At 32.8% G+C, this 23,215-nt stretch overlaps 2 protein-coding genes across 2 annotated transcripts; one reads left to right on the top strand and one right to left on the bottom strand.

The window, feature by feature from the left end:
• Nucleotides 1-414: 414 nt before the first annotated feature.
• Nucleotides 415-3,717, bottom strand: LOC134273473 (uncharacterized; the record flags this gene model as incomplete). Its single annotated transcript, XM_062755672.1, has 6 exons — nt 3,642-3,717; nt 3,445-3,515; nt 2,589-2,666; nt 1,352-1,432; nt 853-967; nt 415-535 (listed from the first exon to the last, which is right to left on the bottom strand). Coding segments are annotated over exons 1-6 (542 nt in total), but the record flags the coding sequence as incomplete, so codon positions are not given.
• A 10,972-nt stretch (nt 3,718-14,689) lies between these two features.
• LOC134273472 (uncharacterized) lies at nt 14,690-22,888 on the top strand (the record flags this gene model as incomplete). The annotated part of the gene is made up of 5 exons (XM_062755671.1): nt 14,690-14,698; nt 16,563-16,835; nt 19,220-19,307; nt 21,384-21,557; nt 22,743-22,888. Coding segments are annotated over exons 1-5 (690 nt in total), but the record flags the coding sequence as incomplete, so codon positions are not given.
• Nucleotides 22,889-23,215: the final 327 nt, after the last annotated feature.

The following is a 23,215-nucleotide window of genomic DNA, read 5'->3' as shown; positions in this document are numbered from 1 at the left end:
GCCATCTTTACTAAGAATGCTTGATTGCCCCTACCCGATCGACTGAATGAAATTGCCCGGCACATTTTTTTAAAAACCTGATGAAAAAAGCGTTTAAGATATTCCGGAAATTTTAGTATTGGTGTCAGCTACAGACCCATTTTTTCAGATTTTAATAAAAAAGGGCAAGCATACATGTCAATAATTTTTATTTTAGCTTAATCAAAATTTTATTCAGAGAAGTAAATTGAATTCGGCAGCAGAATCAAAGTTTTTTAGGCTTCTTATATATTGTATGACAAAATATTTGACTACCCCTAGCTAGTAATAGGTTTTGCTCAAACTGTTTCTTTGTAATTTTTTGAAGATATTGTCTATATCTATTTGAACTAATGAAAATAAAAATATGTAAATATATGTAATTAATATAATTACGTTGCTTCGTTTCCGATGACGTTGATGTAGGTTGACTCGGATGTTCTTGGAGCCCACGTGACACAGGCCGCGTCATTAAACTTGATTACGGCTTCATCAAACTTCTGTTGTATGTCTCCAACTGAAATTAGATAAAACGACGTCTATTTTTTTTTTTTAAAAAGTCATGTCAACTCAAATGATTTATAGAATATTTTTCATTATGATATTATATTTGTGTGTTTTTTTCATTCTAACGTAGAGCAAAATTTCAATTGCACAGGAGAAATTGGGATGAACGAGTATGTTTTATTAATTTAGCGTAGTGTATGAGACATTTAATGACTGAGGGGAAAGAAATCATATGATGCGACTTTTCCTAGAATAGACCTACATTCTTTGCTTAATTTATTATGCGATGACAACAAGATCATCCAATTAAATGTGTTTTAACATTACGGTTTCGGTATGTCCTTGTTTGAATGCTGTATGGTATCTGTCTATTGGGCCATTTAAGATTGTCTTCTGGAACAAACAGTCTCTTCTTCCTTCTGGTTGGTAGTTGCGGTAGTTGCTGTTAGAAAATATGGGTGATAACTCTAATTACAAGCTACAAATGTGCCTACATGTACCTCTACATGTACAATTTACATTTTTTTAAAATCCATTTCTTCACGATATTCTTATAAATAATGTTTAATCCCCCCTTTCAACAATTTTTTTTATGGGGAATTATGTACACTGTACATCATAGATCTATCAAGAAATCAAAGAGAAATTAATTTGAAATATGGTATATCTCAATATTTAAGCTAATTTAAAGTATTTCTATATACCTATGACGTTACTTTACATTTAATATTTTCCTACATCAATTGATAATAATATTTCTCTGAAAAATAATCGCCCTCGCCCCCACAAACCGTTTAATTTCAAACCCATCTTTTCGCAATCTTACCGGTTTCATCTTGCGCTTGGGATGCGTGTCCATTCTTTGAGCTAGTTCAAAATTCTTTGGGCTTTTGTTGAGGTTCTTAGGCTAAATAATAAACATGCACAAAATTATTATCTTTATGACCAGTAAATAAAGATTCGGGGTATGTAGTTTTTACCCCGTCAGTCGCTCTTTCTCTTTGTCATCAAAAGCTTCTACCTTGCCATTTCTTTTGATTGTTTAAAGCAATGGTTTTTCTCATGTGAATTCCTTGTAAAAGAAAATTCCTTTTAAAACCAACATATTTGACCTCTTGACTTTGGAGTTTGACTCACTTTTTTCAATATAGAATTAAACTTGACAATCGCCGTTATTTTTTATGAGTTAGTGGAAGAGCTTTCATGCCAAGAATTAAGGTTCTAGAAAAAATGATAGTTAAAGACAAAATTTTCCATAATGATAATCTCATAAACATATCAAAAATTAGCACTTAATAGATTTATATGATAAACAATCACAAAATGCCACGTATTCAATTTTAAGAAGACCATGAGCATAAATTTCTTTTAAGGTAAATATACATTTTATAAATGCATCCCATGGCAAATTTTATTCCTTCTATTAAATGAAAAACGGTCACATATAATTATCCGATTTTTAAAAAGATGTGCTTTAGAAAATAACTAAGAACGGAGAAAATCTAGGTTAGACAGAGACATAGAAGACGGACGGGGAACTTCATACTTATGAGGAAGCGTAAGCTTTTCTTCTCTAAATTCGAAATAAGCTTTTTTCTAAGTTAACATATTCAATTATTCATATAAACACGTTCTGAGTATATGTCTTTTATATTTAAATTTTCAAGAAATAATAAAAGACCCATAAAAATCCACTGCTGCTCATACTTTGTTTTTGCTTAACATTTTTCTCTCTTTCTCCCATTTATAAGTTATTGTTACAGTGTAGAATATGGAGATAACGAGCAGCATTCAATATTAAAGTCCATAAAACAATACAGAATAGGAGCAAAGCAAACACGGACCTCCGAAACATCAGAGGTAGGATCAGGTGTCATGGAGGAGAGAGCATCCCCTGCTGACCGGTCACACCCTCCGTGTGCTCCTTGTCATGATCGGGGAATTAAGGAAAAATCTGTCATCAATTCAGGGTATAAATAAAAGACTAACAACTAGTATGAAAAACATCAGTCAGCATTTGACTCAATGATAAATTGTGCCTGCTCACAAGTAAAGAGACAAACCTTTTTCTTCTTTCCATCTATATACACAATCATTCTCTCTGCTAAATCCTCTTCTTCTGAGTTTACATCAAGCAATTTCTACAACAAGATTAAGGAGATTATTTTTATAAATAAGATATGAAATATTATACAAAGAATGCCAAGGGTTATGTGTAATAAAATGCTGTCTGGATTGTGTGCCTTGTTTGGGCATTGTGCATGGTAAATTTTATTACTTTAGATGAATAATAATTTATAATGCTGAAAAAAATTATAATTTCTTTAACTCCACATTGGGTTTCACATGGGAATTTGTTTACCAGAATGGTCAACATATATTCAAGCATTTTTAAAGTTATAACATGACGATTTGTTTTGAACAAGATATTGAAGGACGTCTATAATTAATTTAATCTTTTATATCGTAAAAAGGAAATAAAACGTCTATAAAAAGGTAGCTCATGAAATATTCAACAATCTAGGTAAATAATTTTTACTGAGTTAATTCATTTCTTTATTTGATTAAATAAAGGCTGATTAGCGAGAAATCCTTTTCAATACAAATTATTCTATAAAATAGGAATCTAATTTTTAGTTCCAAATGTAAAGAAAATTTTTGCTATACGAAGTCAAAATATATATTTATATGATGTATTAAATAGAAAATTTTATTATCTACAAATTGATTATCATAAAAATTACACGAAATAGGATCCTTCTTTATAAATTCGATAGCCGAAATATAAATTAAAAGATAGATTTTTTTCTCTATCAATTATTAAAAAAAAATTGTTTTAATGAAAAAGTGGCTGCAACAAATATTACACCTGACTTTGACCGGAAGCAGCTCTAATAGTACTCATGAAGAACAACAAACCTTGTTCAAATCATCCGGATTAAGCTGCCCCTTCCTTACTTTATCTGTCTTCTTAGAGCCGCTAGCAGATCCTAGAGTATTAAATTAAGAAAGACAATTCTTATTCTGAAAAATTGTAATTCATAAAATAGTTTAATACTATAAATTTTGCATGTATTGTTAAAACAGTTTATCAAATTAATTATAAAAATACTTACCATTAAGTTTACCTGATGTTTCTTTTAAATCAAATAAAAGAAAGCAAAGAACCAAAATTACAAAAGTATTCTGCATGTTTGTGTTTGCAGAATCTTGCCTGTGAGCCAGTTAGATCTTTTAATCCACATTTATATGCCAAACTATTCAGTCGATTTCCACGTGATTGCTCTACGGGGCAAATATGCAGATAAAATCAATATTTTAAAAACATTATCTTTTTTTTAATTCATATATTAATTTTTCTTTGATTTCAATTACTTGTAAATTTTTACTTTTATGTATTAACCTTGAAAGAAAATGTGTGTCACATTTAATATATATAGAACCACCACGAAGTACATGTACGTAAAATCCTCACGGATATACTGTATAAGCATTAAGCAATGGCATTTTTCAAAATTCAAGAACGCTTATAGAAAGTGTTTTCTCGATAAAGTGCTTTCAAATTAGTGTCCAATTAAGTAAAATAATTGAAATAAATGAATTTCAAATACGTGCATGGAATTCATAAATGTAATGCAAGTGGGATTTTTTCTTCGAAAAATATTCATTAGCTGTACATGTAAATTAATGAGTTTGATATATTCATCTTTAATGAATATAATACAACCGACTAAATGGACGCTCCAAGGAAACGCTGTCCCGTATTAAGTTGGTCTAAAAAAGCAATTAACTTATTAGTATATTTTTTTTAAGAAATGAACTTGAATTTATGGATTTATATTGCTTTGTTTAGTTAAACTGTTTAAATGAAAATTGATCGTTTTCAAGGTTTTGGGATACATGTAACTAGGATTCTTATTTAAGTTGACGTGCTTCTTACACTTCCCTTCAAACCTCGTGCATTATTGAGCTATAGTACTTACTGGATAAACATCAGGGGGTCGTAACATAAAGCATGCTAAGTTTTTGACTTAAGTACGGTCTTAAGTGCGCGTTAAGCACATTTTTAGAACCTACATAAGTACTACTTAAGTATATCTTATACCGTAACATAAAGCGAACTAAGCAATATCTTAGCTAAGTCATACTTATGCATTGAATTAAAATATTATACAGTGTAAAAGTTCATAATGTAGCGATGGTTATTATATGTAAGTGTGAAATTTACTCACAGACTGAATATTTTTTACTTCTTTAACCACTCTTGGCTATTGTCACAACTGACTTTAAGTCCCTAAGGGACTTTTAGTCTTTAAAAATTCCGTCACGTTGTCTTTCACTGGGGTTTGCTTTTCCTTTACGGAAGATAATGGCAACTGTATCCTGAGAATGATGCACATATAGTGCAAAATCGCTGTCGCAACTATAACCTTAAATTGGAGGGAACATTTAATATAGTATATCAAAACATATTATTGGTTTTAAAAATATACATTTGATATTTTCATAAAGTTATTTGTTTGTACCTTGCATGCATTTGAAGGATGAAATAACAGAGGACCTCCAGTTTTATCAAGACAGCGAAAACGGCCCTTCCACACACCAAAACATCTTTCAATAGAGTTTCTAGTTTTCATACGACGAGCATAATACTATAGTATTTCATGATACTAATTTTATGAATATCACATATTATTAAAATTAAAATAGGGTTGTATTAGGGAAATCGAACAAAAAAAAGTCGGTAGTGTTATGCTCCATTTTTTTCAACTCATTTTCTCTTAAACATTATCAAATTTAATACCATGATTAAGTTATGATAAAATAAAAAAGTAAAATATTAATTTTGAAAATATATATGTGTGTGTGAGGGAGGGGGGGGGGGGGTCCTTAACTGCTAACTTAACATCATACAATTTTAAAATGTTAATAGATACATGAATGTTTTATATATTACTGTATATACTCGCCTATAAGTCGGATTTTTGGGAGTTAATTTCTGGTCCAAAACTCTATGTCCGACTTATAGGCGAGCTATAAAATTAATTGTATTATATGAGGTCAGTCCCTCTGATACATCAGCTTATTAAATACAACCAACTTATAGGCGGACCGACTTATAGGCGAGTATATACGGTAGGTGAAATTAGCGAGGGATGGCTCTTGGGTGATTCAGCATATCCACTAAGACCATAGATGCCCCATATTTACAGCCTTCTACTCCCTCAAAGCATCGTTCTTTTTCCTACCACTTTGTAGAAATATATATCATATCTATTGTGAATAGTGTTTAATTGTGTCTTTATTCACAGACCTCTGAATACTACTCTCGGTTTCTCTGTGATTACCGGCCAAGTTAACCTGTCATTAATTTTTAATCATAATTAAAGTACACACATGTATATCCTTTAGGGTTATTTTGCTTCATGTATATGTTAAAATTGCTATATACATGAACACAAGACATAATTGCTATTTATTGACTTGAAGAGATATTAGATTATCTTATTAATTAATAACAAATGAAATAATTACAATATTCATCGTTTAATTTTCACAGTTTTATGTATAATGTGTTCAGGTTCTGTATAACACGCACTTAAGTCACCTATGTTGATCGCCTAAGTTTTGCTAAGATTTGTATTTCTTAGCATCCTTTATGATACAGACTTAAGACAAATGGGTACATCCCACTAATTATTTTTAGAATCGGTAGGAGAAGAAAGTAGTGCAGAAAAAAAATACAAGTTCCTTAAATTGCAGACTTGCATAAAAAAAATTGGGCAGGTGTACTGAACTGAGCCTCACACTTGTTGATAAGGAGTATCTTTCCTGCCAAAAAAGCTTTGAAAATGTAATTTATCAAGAAGATCAGCCGAATTTTTTTGTGTATTATAACGCCAGTGAGAATTCTGAAATTCCCCTACTTTCACTTTCATTTTTAGAGGTTCCCGCAGACAGACGCATTTTGCCGGAAAACGAATCTGACATGCCACCGCGAGATTTTAACCAAGGAAAGACAAGTTGATGTGCTTTGATTTGAGGGGTCACTCACTACCGAACGAAAATTAGGGACATCGCTATGAGAAGAAACGTTAACATTGTCGCCTATGGGAAAACAATTAGTGGACTGTACCCATATTAGGAAGCCTATAAGTAAGTGAAAGATGTCATAAATCTTGAATTTATTTCAAAGTTGTTGTTTTCTATTATTTTCAATTGTTCAAATTTATGAAAAAAAACAATTCTTATATTGTTGATACACATTTTTAAACAAATTGATTCATAAATAAAGTGTCTAGCCCCCCCCCCCCCCCCCCCCCCCCGGAACAGTCAACATGTATCACCCATTGTTTACACATGTATCATGTAGATTAAATGTATCGATTTATATAATTTATTTATTCAGAATCGTAAATGTATAATTTGATTAAGAATCAATTATGTAGAAGTACATGCTCCACTGTGGTTTATTTTCAATACACAAAAATTCACAAATGAGTTCGGGATCGGTATTCAATCGGGGTCAAGGTCGAAGTGAAAGTAGACTTAGCAGAAAGTTATCAAAACTCTTCAGGGAAGTGTTAAGCAGTATATAGGTGATAGGCATTTGTATTTTACACAGGAGGTAAGAGGTATACCTTAGTACAATATTTGTAAATAACAATTTAATGTTTTTGGAACATGTTGATGATCGGCACGTCACATATGCATACTTGACATACATCATTTCAGAGCAGTTGCGCGGTCAAGCTGGGTACAGTTGTCTGGGAGTTGAACGATGTGTGTGAACATGCACATTAACTGATTTTTCTCATATTTTTTAGCAATTGCATTACATGTATTTGTTGAATGTTCAATTATTGTCAGTAAAACATGATTTTTACCTATTCTGCTCACAGGGGCTTGTCACGAAATATTTATCTTCTTTTAATAAAGTTACCCCTACTATAAAAATACACAAGGGAGGAATCTAAAAATAGGAAATTCGCTACCACAAATTTTGACAGGACTTTCTATCTTGTTTCTTGGCGACTTTCGTTGCAGACCAAGTAGGAGTGAGTGGAGTATAGATTCAATTTTAATATTCTTCAGTCAAATTCTAATCAACGCGTACCGTTAGTCATATAACTAACCTCTTTTCTCGATATTTGGATCTGGCGACAGTTCTTTCCATATGAATTTCCGGCGTAAATTGAATGCAGGGCTCTGATTGGTTGCTTTCTGTAAATAACTCGTACACAAAGTAGCTCTTTAATTTAGTGCACCAAAACGGAGGGAAAATCAAACTGTTGTGATGGCATTGAACAATACAGCTGTGGTTTCATTGTACGTATTTTACTATATTTGGTTATATTTCTCTATTTAAACTTGTTAAATATCCTTCACTAAGCATGTCAATCCTTACAGTTTATATTTTGTGTACGAGTTATCTACAGAAAGCAACCAATCAGAGCGCAGCTTTCAATTGACGCATATGGAAAGAACTGTCGCCAGATCCAAATATCGAGAAAAGAGGTTAGTTATATGACTAACGGTACGCGTTGATTAGAATTTGACTGAAGAATATTAAAATTGAATCTATACTCCACTCACTCCTACTTGGTCCGCAACGAAAGTCGCCAAGAAACAAGATAGAAAGTCCTGTCAAAATTTGTGGTAGCGAATTTCCTATTTTTAGATTCCTCCCTTGTGTATTTTTATAGTAGGGGTAACTTTATTAAAAGAAGATAAATATTTCGTGACAAGCCCCCTGTTCTGCTGAATTAACTTAATTACCAATGTAAACAGTGTGATTTCAGGTGGGAGCAAATTAATCATTTTTTAAATTAATTAATTTCAAGTAATGGGCATAAAAGGAATATGGTAAAATTGTACGTGTTGAATGTTTTTGTGTCTGTTTGTCTGCAAATATGATATTGTACCATTTATTGTATTGATTTTTTTTAAGGTTCATGGTGATTGGTACAGGAAAAATATGAGGTCCATGCAGATGGTGTTTAAAACTATTGGCCAGCAAATGCACACCCATTTGAATACATCTTGAAAAAGAACCAGCAAAATGTGACAGTTGGCAAAATATGTAAGTTTAAGTTTTCTAAAAAAAAAAAAATTCATTGAAGTGGGGGGATGGGGTGGGGGTGAGGAAATTTACATATTAAATAGGTGATCAGAATGTTAAACTAATCTGTACATGCACTGCTATATACATTTTGCAGCTCATATAGATTTTCATTTCTTATCAAAGATTTTCAAATTAATTAGATCTACATCTTTGTTTTGTAAATTATGCATTAAGATTACACGGATATAAGAATTGAAATTTCATGAATATTTGACAGTCAAAATTATGCGATTTGTCAGGAAATTCAAAATTTTGTCTCATTTTCCTACAAATTACAAAATGGTTACCATGGAAACAAAACAACTTGAGTGAACTATTTATTTAATCTGCAACACCACATATTTTTATTTTTTAAAGTAAATAATAGTATATAAGCACTGATTTTGTCTTAAATGACAAGTACGGGAAAAGTAATGATACACATGTATTGAGCTATCCATTATTATGATGTCATTGTGATGTCATAGATGAGTTAATTTGCATTGGTATAAAAATTGCTTTGAAACAAATGATTCTATATAGGAATATAAAGGCTTATAACTTTTTCATTCATAGTCCAAATTTTATGAATGATACATCAATGGACAAGAAATAATCAGTACTTTTTTATTTTACTACTTTCGGGGTATTTGTGAACTTCATTTTTTGTCATTTCTGGAGAAACTATGAATTAGAGGGTAAAAGTGGTCATATTTAGTGCGGAAATCCATTAATTTTTTAAAATAAGTGAAATTGACCCAATTAAGTGCTTGATTATGAAATTTCAACCAAGGAAAGACAAGTTGATGTGCGTTGATTTGAGGGGTCACTCACTACCGAACGAAAATTAGGGACATCGCTATGAGAAGAAACGTTAACATTGTCGCCTATGGGAAAACAATTACTGGACTGTACCCAAATAATGCACTTATGTCGTACTTAAGTATGGTCTTAGACTTAAGTACTTTTTATGTTACGATCCCCAGATTCATATAGAAACCCTTATCTGATTCTTTTCAAATCTTAAAGTAGTATTTGAAATACTCTTTCCTCCATAGCAACTGATGTTTAAGAGATGACTGGCCTCTGTTAATCTGCATATTTTAATGCAAACTATTTTGAGCTTGAAAATTGTTTGTAATTTCTATAAATATCATCTTTAGTTTTTTTTTTATTTTTGCTATTGTTTCTAATCAGATATTTATATATATATTGTATCTAACTTAACCGACTGGTATCGATACTCATCAGACATTATCTATAACATATAAGATACCTATTCAGGACTATTGCATTCAGTTACTTTATACTTGTTCATTGTAAGCGTCATCTTTAATTGATCTGTTTGCAGTAAAGAACGCGGAAAAAATAATTGTAAATAGCGATGGAACGTAAAACCAATATCAATGTTTAGAATGCTGCACAAAGTCTCCTACCTACTTAAGATTTCAGTTTCTTATATTATGTTTATATGCCCTTGTTTGCATATTCTGAGTACAGACAAACTGAGTCTTTCCGGCTTTGTTATTTCTGTGCTGAAATCAATCTTCTACACATTTTAGCTTTTGTTATTTAGAAATCGATGTAGACTTCCCGTGAAGCTTAATTAAAGATGCCAATAATCTGATTTCCTTCAAAAGACAAGTCTACTTGAGAAATTTTAGACTTTTCTTTCTCGTTGATTTATATAGCATAACTTTTGAAATAATTTATAGGATTTTGCACTTTCTTTAAGATTTATAGAATTGTTGTTTCGCGACCAGTATACTTAGAAATATGGACGACTTAAATCTAATTGTTTTCTCTCACAATATGTGCAAGGTGTATTAATTGAACTGAAGTTTACATTTACAATGGTCTTGTCAACAAATACAATTCATCATCAACTCAAACATGACTGACATTTTTCAAACTACGAGTAATTGTTATTCCATTATCTATACACTGAATTGACGACGGAATTCTTCCGTTACTTCCCGATCATGACAAGGAGCACACGGCGGGTATGACCGACAGGGAATGCTCGACACTTTTCCATGACACTGATCCCACCTGTGGTGTGGTGGCGCTGCGGCTTTGCTGTTTTCCTATTTGGTATTGTTTTATGGACTTGAGGACATATGAAACAAGCACACTTTTGTCATTAAAATTGAAAATAAGAAGCTGAGTCATGCTTTAATGAGTAAGTTTTGCTGCGAAGGTTTTAATTTTTATTCAATGTTAAAAAAAAACAGAATTTAAATTGAAATATATTTGTACAGATTAATAAGATCGCTACAGAAAGATAGATTTTGGATATCATAAAAGGTAAACAATTTCTGGATATTTTAAAAATTCATAAGTTGCATCATTTACAACAAAAGAAGACTCAGAAATATTACCAATCCAGGCATCTTTTTTCGTTGCTATCATCTGTCCTTCAGATCTTGAATATCGTCCGTTATCTCCAAATGATTCACTTTAGAAAAAAAACATTACACAGTAATTCTCACCTTTTACCTGCCGTCTTTAAAGAACTTTTTTTTAGCTCTTTGTATTTATCATACATGTCTTTCGATCTTTTTTCTTAGATTCACAAGGGGGATTTTAACATTATGTTTCCGTCATTGTCACCTAACAATAGCTTTGCATTGATATGATTAGTTATTTTCATAGGTTTCCTCCCTTTATTTATTCTTTTGAATCTTTACTCTTTCTTGTTTATAATTTATTTTTAGAAAAGACCTTTGTGTTTTAATTTTTGAAAATAAAATATCGATTCCTTTTTTTAAAACGACGACGTTTAATGGAATAATTTTTTTTTAAATAAAATTTTACTAGTAATTGCCTGGATTTAACATGACAAAAACGTGCATTTGCAACTTTGAAGTGACTTTGAGACCATCCTTTGCTCAAGAATGATGCGGTAAACAACTTTTAATTTTCTGTATATCCCCATCTTTGTGTGTAAGTTAAGGGATAATCTGCCCTGAATCTTGCGGTGACTTGTTTTGAGGACGATACTTTTTAATTGATTATTTTGAGGTTATAAATATTCATTATTATTACTATAGAAAAAATTGATGTTATCATTCATGAATCTGTGGAATCAGGGGAGTGACTGACAAATAAAATGTGGAGTAATTTGAATGATAAATCACAAAGAAGCAAGAGGGAGATAGCGAATTACAATTAACATTATAAAAATGCTAATTTGAGACATTCGAAACATTATTACTGTAAAAATAAAATTAAAAAATAAAGAAATAAAAGATGGCTTAGTTCAAAACAAAAAAAAAAGAATGATTTTAATCAAAATAAAGTCACCTCTTTAAAATTTAAGTACTGGCAAGTATTTTTTTTTTTACAATGATCTTAATCTAAAACAAGTATAAATATAAAAATTTTTAAATTGGCGCAAACGAAAGGATATTGACCTTCTATAAAGAAATGAACCTTCATGTGATTTGTCGAAAAACAAATAAAACTTATCCTGTAATGGAACACTTAACTCGACTTGTCGTATACATTATTTCTGCAGTTCTGTATGTTTTATTAGCTTTATTTAAAGACACCTCGGACGAAAGGTGTTGGGTTTTTATATTGAAAAAAAAAAGTTATCAATATAATCAAAGTGTACCTTCTGAACTTACAGGTAAATAATATAAGTTTATGAAGGAACGCTTAACTTGTGTCTTTCAACAAATTTAAAGATAAAAAAAAATTGTTAGCTGACCTGATCAGTAAACTCAATTAAGCTTTTCCAATTAGGGGCAATTTTAACTGAACTTGGCACATCCTTTGGTGAAGAGGATTCAAGTTTGTTCAGACTCACGCTCTCATTGATATACAGTGCTATCTCATCTACAGAGCCACGCCCTCATTGATATACAGTGCTATCTCATTTACAGAGCCACGCCCTCATTGATATACAGTGCTATCTCATCTACAGAGCCACGCCCTCATTGACATACAGTGCTATCCCATCTACAGAGCCACGCCCTCATTGATATACAGTGCGATCGCATTTACAGAGCCACGCCCTCATTGATATACAGTGCTATCTCATCTACAGAGCCACGCCCTCATTGATATACAGTGCTATCTCATCTATATGACGTACGAAAGTGCACTCATTCCTTATCCACTTTAAGTTTTTGCAATGTAAGCGGATCTATTTGCATAATCATTAGTGCATTTTTTTCCTTTTCAAATGGATTAAATATTCATATTTTTTCTATAGCTATTGTTCTTACAACAACAGTAACGGTCCATCAAACATCCTTTTATCATGGCATCTCTAAATATACGGAGTCAATAGTTGTATTCACGTATTTTAATCAGTTGCAGGACGTTCGAACTAAATCCAGTGTCGAAATATTTGCTGGCATGATAAAAATCTCTATGTGCTCGATGATCCATTCTTCTTCTGCCAATAGGTTATGTCTCGTTATAAGTAAGGTTAACCAAAATATGTAGTTACCCTTTAACTTGACCTTTGACCTAAAACTTGAAATAGCTGGCAGAACAACTGCTTGTTGACTTTTAAGAGGTAAGTCTTTGCCATTTAAAATGTGACTGTCATAAACATTTGAAAAATACTAGAATTACAGTCCACTTGACTCTGACCTACTGTGCTTAATATACTGCACAGGCTTAAATATAACTCATGACTTTTGAAATTCGAGAGGCAGGGAGTTGATAACTGAACTCATGACAATGTACTTTGACACTATATAAAATACAGTTACCACAAAAAAATGAAATTTAGGCACTATGAAAATACTTCGGCATGGGCATTGTGTAAACTGAGAATTGTGTTAAAGGCAGTCTAAAGACTCTTTAACAGGATTGTTAAAATCACGTACTATCCGGTAACTAATTAATTGATGAATAACAATAAATCTGTGAGCCAGTGCTCACTAGGAATACCCCGGCTCTGATGTAAATAAACACTATCATGTTAAAATACACAAGTTCCATTACAGACAGATGCACAGACAAACAGGAAGTTGACATCAGATTCATATCAAAATTAATCCCACCATATGGCATGCCTCAACAAAGAGTGTACTAACTAAAATTTCAAGCATCTGCTATGATTAGTAGATGAGAAATCTGCGACAAAAAAAATTGTTATGTACGAAACGGACAGATGCACAAACAGGAAGTTGATATTAGATTTGAACACAAATGTATCCCACAAAATGGCATGCCTCACAGAAAATTGTGTTGAAATTTCAAGCATCTGCGATGAGTAGTTGTGGAGAAAATTGTTATATATGAAATGGACAGACAAACAGGAAGTTGATATCGGATTTGAACAAAAATTTATCTCAATGTATGGCATGCCTCAGAGAAGACTGTGTTAAAATTTCAAGCATCTGCGATGAGTAGTTGCTAAGAAAACTGCAACGAAAATTTGTTATGTATGAGAGACAAACAGGAAGTTGACATCGGATTTGAACAAAAATGTATCCCACTGTATGAAATGCCTTAGAAAAGATTGTGTTAAAATTTTAAGCATCTGCGATGAGAAGTTGCTGAGAAAACTGCGACGAAAATTTATGTATGAAATGGACAGAAGCACAGACAAACAGGAAGTTGACATCGGATTTTAACAAAAATGTATCTCATCGTATGACATGCCTTAAAAAGATTGTATTAAAATTTCATGCATCTGCGATGAGTAGTTGCTGAGAAAACTGCGACGAAAAAATTGTAACGGACAGACAGTCAGACACACAAGGGTAAAACAGTATATACCCTTTCCTTCGGAGCTGGGGTATAATTTGATTTCATTAATATTAAATTAAGCTTTGAGGGGTTAGGAATTTGTATTTAATCGTCGGATTCTATCGTAGCCCAACTATCAGTAGCAATTTTTTCATGAGCTATATCCTGGTAGCAGATAATATAGCTGACCACTATGGAATCCGGATAGGGCCATGCAGTTCACTATCGCACCATCGAGTATAGACTAAGAGGTCGATGGCGCGATAATGCGATAACAATGAAGCGATGACGATGGATCTATGGTGCAATAGCGCGATGACGATGATGCGATCAAGCGATAATGCGATGACGATGGTGCGATAGAACGATAGATTAGAAGTGAATATTGCTTCATCGTCATCGTACCATCGCGTCATCGTCATTGCACCATCGTGCCATCACTATCGCAACATCGTGTTATCGCATTATTGCTTCATCGTGCTATCGCACCATCGCCATCGCATTATCGTGCCATCTCTTCATCGTTATCGCACTGTCGCAACATAACTTCATCGTTATCGCACCATTGCTTCATCGTCATCGCATCATCGCATTATCAACCCAAACCTCGATGATGCGATAGTGAACTACATGGCCCTATCCGGATTCCATAAGTTTTAGGTGTCAGCTGACAAACACTTGTAAAGCTATTGGTCTTACTGTCATTAACTTTTTTAATGTAAAATGAAAATTTAAGTTAAACGATCTTGTTTTAGACTTTAATATGTACTTTCAATCTACTGCAAATAATTTGACTGCCAAAAGTCAAAATCCTACACAGATTTAAAGCAACACTTAAAGGAATCATTATACTTAATGTAATCGCTTTGTGCAAGAAAAAATGAACAATATAATCCCAATACACAAAAGCTATTCTGACGAAGCAAAAAGCTTTCCCACATGTTTTCAGGTATTCATCAATCAAAAGAAATAACAAAGCTTTAATGTTTTATCCGATTTTGAAACAGAAAAAGAAATCAATACTGCCATTGATATATAAATTTGACAGTTTTCTTACATACCTAACCTTATTTGTCCCGTAAAATAGTTTAAATAACATTTATCATTGAAAAAATGTTTCAAACAAATCCGAGAAAAAAAAACAGAAGAAAAATTTTGTGACATTTTTGCACTAACGGAAACATATTTGGGGCATTAAAAATCTAAAGAGACAATATAATACTTTCCTGCATTAACATTTTTACGACTTAAGTGCTTGTCAGTCAAAAGTATCGAGCAGTTTAAAATAATGAAAGAAAAAGATGAAGTCAATGATGTTAATTTTGAAATATTGGTCAAAATGTGTGATTTTACGGGGGAAAACGGTGTTAATTAAGTATTGACTTCTTTAATATATATTTTCAGTTTTCGGCAAAGTTTCTAGAGGGAATGTGTAAAATTTGTAATAAAAATATTGAGATCTATATTTTATATTCCTTGCAGATCATAACTGAAAATATTCTCTGAGTAATTGTATATGAGGTTAAAGTTCTAGGATATTACATTTAATTTGATAAATGTGCAGATTGCCAGAATTTTCTGTTAAATATCCTTCCATCACTAGAAAATTCCCTCATACCTCTAAATATTGCTCTTTTATAAATTTTTGAGCAGTTTCTTTATTTAATGTTGAACAATATACAGTGTTAAATTTAAATACTGAGGTATGTTATTAAAATGGAGTTTCCTCATCTATTCACCTATAACATATTGCTTTCATTGTTTCTGATTGTCAGGTTTAGATGTTAATTATAGATAACAATTTGTACCTGAGCTCCATTAACTATATTTATTGTTATTCATATAAAACCATTTTAATAGAAAGCCATTTGAGAGTATTTTCCCAATATCAAGTAGGTTGAGTTCATAAAATAATGTTTTTTATTCTGATTCTAGACATCGATTCTTTTTTTCTTTTTCATTGTTAAATGACATTTTCACGCAAGAAATGAAATATATATAGAATCGATTTTTTTCCCCTGTTGTATATCTTTTGAAAAGATTATGCTGAAGCTAGAGCAGAACAGATGATATGTACATGTAATGCATTAAATATATCTAACTATTTTATATAATCTGTTTATACGCTGTAACATTAACTGGCATCATATGAGAAGAATACTGGCGCGAAAACAGATGGCTGATGGGGCCTGTGTCTTATGCTTGCTTATTTTATTAGGAATACCTAACAAGTCAATTGAAACACTTGACTTCAGGGTATTCTAAGTTACACTATGGCTTTAGACTGGATAGGCGTATGATAGACTCCTTTGTCGAGTACAGTATTCTAGACTGCGTGGGAGAATGTCTCCGGACTACTCGATGTTACTCACTTAATTATTACAAAGGAGCAAACTACTGTGAACTTAATTATGAAAACAAGACCAGTGTACCAGGGAAATTTGTAGAGAATGAAGGGTGGATCTACAGCGAAAGACAGGACTGGGAGAAGGTAGGTATACTTTCTACAAGAACATTTAACTATTGGTACATGTAAGTTCATAAAAGAAGATATTTATCTTGTACTGCAACAAGCATTCATAGAGTTTTGCATAAGCAGTACATGTCCCCTTCCGGGTTCCTTTTTTCTCGTTTGGAATATTAATTCAGTTCATCACAAACCCGATCGTAATCCCAATAAAAAAAATAAATGCCATAGTTCTGTCAAAAAATCAATGACGCGGAATGAAATTCTAATCTGATATGTAACTAATCAAGACACACTCAAATAACAAAAATCAGTCCAATGTCTGTAAGCGTTAAGAAAAAAAAGTGCGGAAAGAGTGGGACCGATTGACAGACAGACGGACGGACGGACTGACAGATTCAGAGGAAGCCTATATTCCCTTCCGGTTTCACTGGAGGGGACTAATAATATGCAACATTTGGTGACAATCATTAAGTTAAATCTTTATCGAGTGATGTCTCTCAAACATTAAGCGCTATTTGAATGACATTAGTCTTTTTGAACACGACATGTGTTATAATTTAATATTTTAGTAACGTAATTTTACTCTATCCCATTAAAGGTGTTAAAGTCGTTTTCGACAGATCACGGGAAATCCATATTAAGATTCTTAAAGCACAAATACAGATTTGGATATGTAATTAGGCATTTATATAGAATATCACACTCTAATTTTGATCTCGGACCCGGGATTGGCCCTGAGAGGGCACGGGCCGATACCACTTATCAGGGCGAATCCCATGTCCGATTCAAAATTAGAGTGTGATGTTTTTTATATCATATACCTTAAACACAACAAGATGTACGTTTGAAAAATATTTATCAACCAGGGAAACCGACTGCTGCTGTTCTGTACTCCGTGTTTGATGAATTTGTTTTTAATTCAATGTCGCCCCCAAGCGTCTGTTCATGTTCATGTCTTCAGCTCAGTCCAAAGTACCCGGTGTTGTTTATGTACATGGTATTTATCAGTGCCTGTGGATTTGCTGGTAAAAGGGAAAAAAAATTAGGGTATTTTAAACATTAACTTTCGAAATTTCCAAACCCGTCCGTTTACATTCTATGATTTAATATAATCGACTAAATAAGAGTTGTTGGACTTTGTTGACACAACATCGGCGTTTGAGTTCGAGAAGAGGATCATTTTCTGGTTTTCTTTAAAGTAAGTTCGGAGTTTTTATTTTCTTACCTTAACCAAGTTAACCCAACTGATAAGACTGAATGAGACGCTGAAATTTGTTTTTAGAAAGTGTCTCAGCTTTTCTCTTTCTGTTTCCGAGGCCCTGGGATTTTAGGTCTTTTCGTTTGGACATAAGAACTACCCTTGCATGATCAAAGAGATGTGATTCAAAAATATGGTGATCATAACTGTTGTCTCGTAAGTTTCGGGAAAAACTTCCCAGGTAGCCTTGTAAGATTCACCGCTGTCTTGTTTTCTCACGGAGAGAAAGGATCTCGCCAAAAATGTTTAGTTCCTTTGGTGGTATTTTGTAAATATTCCTCAACTCCTGACAAACACTATCGACCAGTCTTCACGAACCTTCATTTGCCAATCCGTTTTCCTTGACGTATTATTGTGTAATTTTTACAAATTCTGTCGCTTTATTCTCAGAGACCGTTTTGAAATGATATTCTATTTCAAAATTTCATAAATAAGTATAAAAGTATAAGTATAAAAATCATGACAATTTCTCTGAATGCCTGGATACCTATTGTATATTTGTTGATCAATTTACAATTAGAAAATGCATAGTTTATATTACTATTCGCTTTTTCTGAATATATATTGAAGATTCGACAATTTTCCCTTTCTAATATGATTTAATATGATTAACTTTAATGTTTAAATTAAAAGAAATACTGTGGGTAAATTTACATTTCTTTGTGGTTTCACAGATATTTTTGTGAGTATTTTCAATTACTTTACTGCTAATTTTATGAACCTGAGGATCGGTCTACCTTAAAATGTCAATTTGAAAACAGGGGAATTGAAGCTACAGATTTATTTTCAAGATTGATTGATTGTATACTGTTCAACGTCCCTCTCCAGAATATTTCACTGATATGGAGACGTCACCATTGCCGGTGAAGGGCTGCAAATTTAGGCCTATGCTCGGCACCTACGGCCTTTGAGCAGGGAGGGATCTTTATCGTGCCACACCTGCTGTGACACGGGGCCTCGGTTTATACGGTCTCATCCGAAGGACCGCCCCATTTAGTCGCCTTTTACGACAAGCAAGGGGGTACTGAGGACCTATTCTAACCCGGATACCCACGGGGCAAAAAAAAAAACAAAAAAAAAACCTAAGAAAAACTCTCAATAATGACCTGGTCATATGCCTCTCACTAACGTGCTGATTTTATTACAGGAACTAGCAGGGCCGTGCTCCAGTAAGGTCTGTGAAATCAATGAAAAATGTATTAATGTCGGATGTAACTCTTCCTGTCAAATATCAGGTTTGTACACCTTAAGGCTGTTTATGCCGTATCTGAGTTATAAGAAAAATTACGAGTTTATGTGTTAATTCACATAATATTTGTTATTAACGTTCCAATTAACATTTCCACCGATTTTTAACGTAATATCCCCACGTACCTAGAGTTAAATTGACTTTAAACTGTGTCTTATATTAAGATAAGAGTCGGTAAATAAATCGGCTATTGTTTTAAACCTCTGATATCCATGGAACGCAATTGATTTTAATTGTTTAATTTACAGGAAAGTCCTGACATTATATAAAGTAAAAATAAAATATATTTTTTTATTTTAATTAGGCTGAATTTACCAAAAAAATACACCATATATGACTATTATGTCATTTGTAGAGCTCTGCAAGATACTAAAAAAGGCGATTTATTTCTGCTGTTGTGTATTTTTGTTTCAATCAATAACTGTTTATTCATCTGCACTTTTTTATCATTTTGTTAACATTACCAACTAGTTTCCTGTTCGATAATTATTCTAGATGGATAAAACTTTCAATACCTAATCCATGAAAAGGGTTTCATTCAAAATATCGTCTTTATCATATTACTAGAGTTTTCCAAGGAACACATGTGTCGCCTGATATTAGCTTCTTTAAAGTAACTAAATCCAAGAATGGTCAGCTCTTTCTATGCTGCTAACATGATAATTCATAAATGTACACAAAAACATCCACACACAGTATAAAGCTGTGATCGTGTCTGAAAATAAAAAAAATGATTCCCAACCCTCAAATGAAGAATTAGGTTGAAATATTTCTAAATTAATTTTTCCTGTGTTAACACGTGTTTCAATGTATATATTAATACCGATGGTCACTCTTCACAAACAGCTGTGGGATCCCGATCCCGATGTATTTTCAGAATATTTAAATATCAGTTGACTGGTTGCTGAATAGTATACAGTTTCATTATGAGCTCATAAACATGTATAAGTCAATTACCAACACCCGCCACTCAAAGAAATAAACACGATAATTCCCGATTGCAGCCTACATTTTACACTCATTTAATTCAATATTAAAGACAATTTGGCTATAATTTTTTTTCTTAAATACAAAGAACAGTTGAGTGGTAATTGATTTATTATTTAAGTACCAGTGCTGAATTTTAAATTATCCCTAATTCCAACTCGTGAAAGGAGGGGGGACGCGATTCTCCATTGAAGTAGGGCTATAAAGCAAATTACCATTTTCTGAAATAGTCTTGGGTATGAATAAATGTTTCTTAAATCTTTTTTTATGTTTTATGCATATAAATAAATCATATATATTAGTAAAATATGTGTCAGTTGTAAAGTACTTGGAAATTGCTCGAAAAAATAAGCACAAAACCTTTGGTATGAATTTTTGAAAAGACAGTCCATATTACCCGTAAAAAAGAATTGTTGTGTCACGGGGGGGGGGGGGGGGGGGGATTAAAAATATTTTTCGTTGATTTCTATAGTGAAAAACACGTGTTTTACCTAAATAATAGATTTATCTCTCATTGTTTCCCAAAAAAGTATTGTTTTATGAAAATCCATATAAATATAAAAAATCATTCGAATATTTTAACTTTTGAAAATTGACTTGGAGGTAAGCGGGAGAGCAATACTTTTGTTCGCAGTTCTTTCAAAAGTCTTAGGTAAAATTGTCCGGAGTATTCTTTATAAAGTAGATCAAACGTTATGGTCAGGTGAATTTTAACGCTGGTATTTTTCATAATGTTTTATGACAATCCAATCAGTGCACATGCTAAATAGCATTGAATTACCCTTAATATGTTAAAAGTATGCTGTATATTAGCATTTTTAACATTTTCGTAAAATGCGACAAAGGACAAGGTCAAGCCATAACAATTTACAAATACCATAGTGCCAAGCAATACATGTGAAAAATATTTAGTCCATATATCTGACAGATTTTGAGATACTGTTTTTGACAGACGGACAGACAGACAGACACCGGGTAAGGTATCTCTTAGTGCCTCTCTGTCCCGCAAAAAGTTTCCTTTGCTTTCTTTTTTACCAATCTGTTTAATGAAATTGATTGTCTTTTCCAATAACAGACTGCGGGATCCCTTTCACTACAAGGATGACGTCAGACAGCGTGGAGCGGTGGGACGGTATTGGTGTGGAAAGACGAATACATGTCAAATGTTCTGATGAGTACCAGCAAAGCGGAAGTGGAATCTTTATATGTAACAGGAATGGCAAATGGAACTATGACATGAGTTGTAATGGTAATTTTTTTTTCTCGTAAATAGACGAATTTCACATTCCTAAGAGTTATCTCCCGTTGTCGGCATAACGCTCATTTTCCCCATTTTATCCTTTATAAGGTACCTGTTAATATTTTTAAAATTCAAGCATTACAGGACAATTTCGATCTGTACCTGTATTGCCATAGTATGGGGCAACATAAAAAACATAATGAGCATATTTATAAAGATTTTATTTCTAGGATACTGACCCATAAAGTTGATAAGGTGAAAGATCGTTGACCCCGCAAAGGGAAATAACTTTATTTGTAATTGTGAAAGTCATCTATTAAAAGAATAGCCTTTTTCTTAAAATAATCTGTTAGGTTATACACGAATATCTTTAATTGCTACAGTAAGAGTTGTTATATAACTTGTTTTTCAATTGCGTTTTATAAAGGAAAAAGAAACAGGAACTAAGCATATATCGTACAAGAAAACAGTATATTAGTGTTTCTTTTTATACCTCCGCTTAGAAAGCGGGAGGGTATATAGTAATCGGTATGTCCGCCCGTCTTCCTTTACGCTTTGGGGTACCCATCTCTTATCCGCAACTCCTCTCATATCGCTGAATGGAATTTTATGAAACTTTCATGGAATGTTTTTTACATATCGTCATTATGCACCTCTTATTTTACTTCTGATCCGACTCGTATTTTGGGTTTTCCATAGCAAAACATGGACACTGCCAATATATTCATATGGGGGGGGGGTATCATTTAGTGAGCTCATTGCCCACAGTACCTCTAGCGCAGTTGTTAGAGACGTGCGGTAAGGATTTGATTAAATTAAACAGGGGCGTAAATATCAGTTCTCCAGATGATTACGTATAAATCAAGGTTCTGTGTTGAGGTAGGTACCGCCATGAAAAGGATCTACAAGGTCATTAATGCGGAGGACTGGTCTTGTGTATTGTTTGATACAAACTCGTATATTATTAAGTCGCTCTTTATTTTCCTGTCCATGACGCAAAACAGTTCTTTTAAGGGTAATTTAAAATAATGTGATATAAACAGTCTCAATTACACGATAGCCAATGATTTCTTAATGTGAAGAAAATTAGAAACCTTTGGCAATCGAAGATAAAAGGTAATTTTAAAAAAAATATTAGTATTATCCTATGTAAGAAAATGATTTACCTAAGTATCTTTGTATCAATACTTGCAGGGAAAAGACTGGGATGTTTTAAAGACAACCAAACCCGATTCTTTGAACCACCGAATTTTGTTAGATTAAGTATAACAAATGATCTTACTGAGTGCACAAGACACTGCCTTGGAATTAATAAAGAATACAAATATATTGGACTTCAGGTAAACTTTCTATTTGATTTTTTATAAAAAAAAAAAAAACAATTGCAAATGACGTACATTACAATGATTTATGTTTTAGAATAGTTTTTAGGTCACCGGAGTAAAGTCAGGTGATCTATTGCTATCTGTTATCGTAGTCGTGCAGAGTGCGTAGCATGTAAACAATTTAAGCTTATTCTCTGCAAGGGAACAAAAATTGTGAATGTAATGGTTCCTGTCCCCTTGGGGCCTGAGGGGTGGGACTAAAACCACTTAAATACAATTTTTAAAAATGTTCTTCTTTTCACCTGGACGTTAAGCAGTCAAACTATTTGCATGATTGTAATC

The sequence above is a fragment of the Saccostrea cucullata genome, unplaced genomic scaffold, assembly GCF_032062105.1.
Source record: "Saccostrea cucullata isolate Sc308-1 unplaced genomic scaffold, CSIRO_AGI_Scuc_v1 ctg8148, whole genome shotgun sequence".
Lineage (NCBI taxonomy): Eukaryota > Metazoa > Mollusca > Bivalvia > Ostreida > Ostreidae > Saccostrea > Saccostrea cuccullata.
Note: the sequence above shows the minus strand (reverse complement) of the source record. Positions and strands in the feature narration are given on the sequence as shown.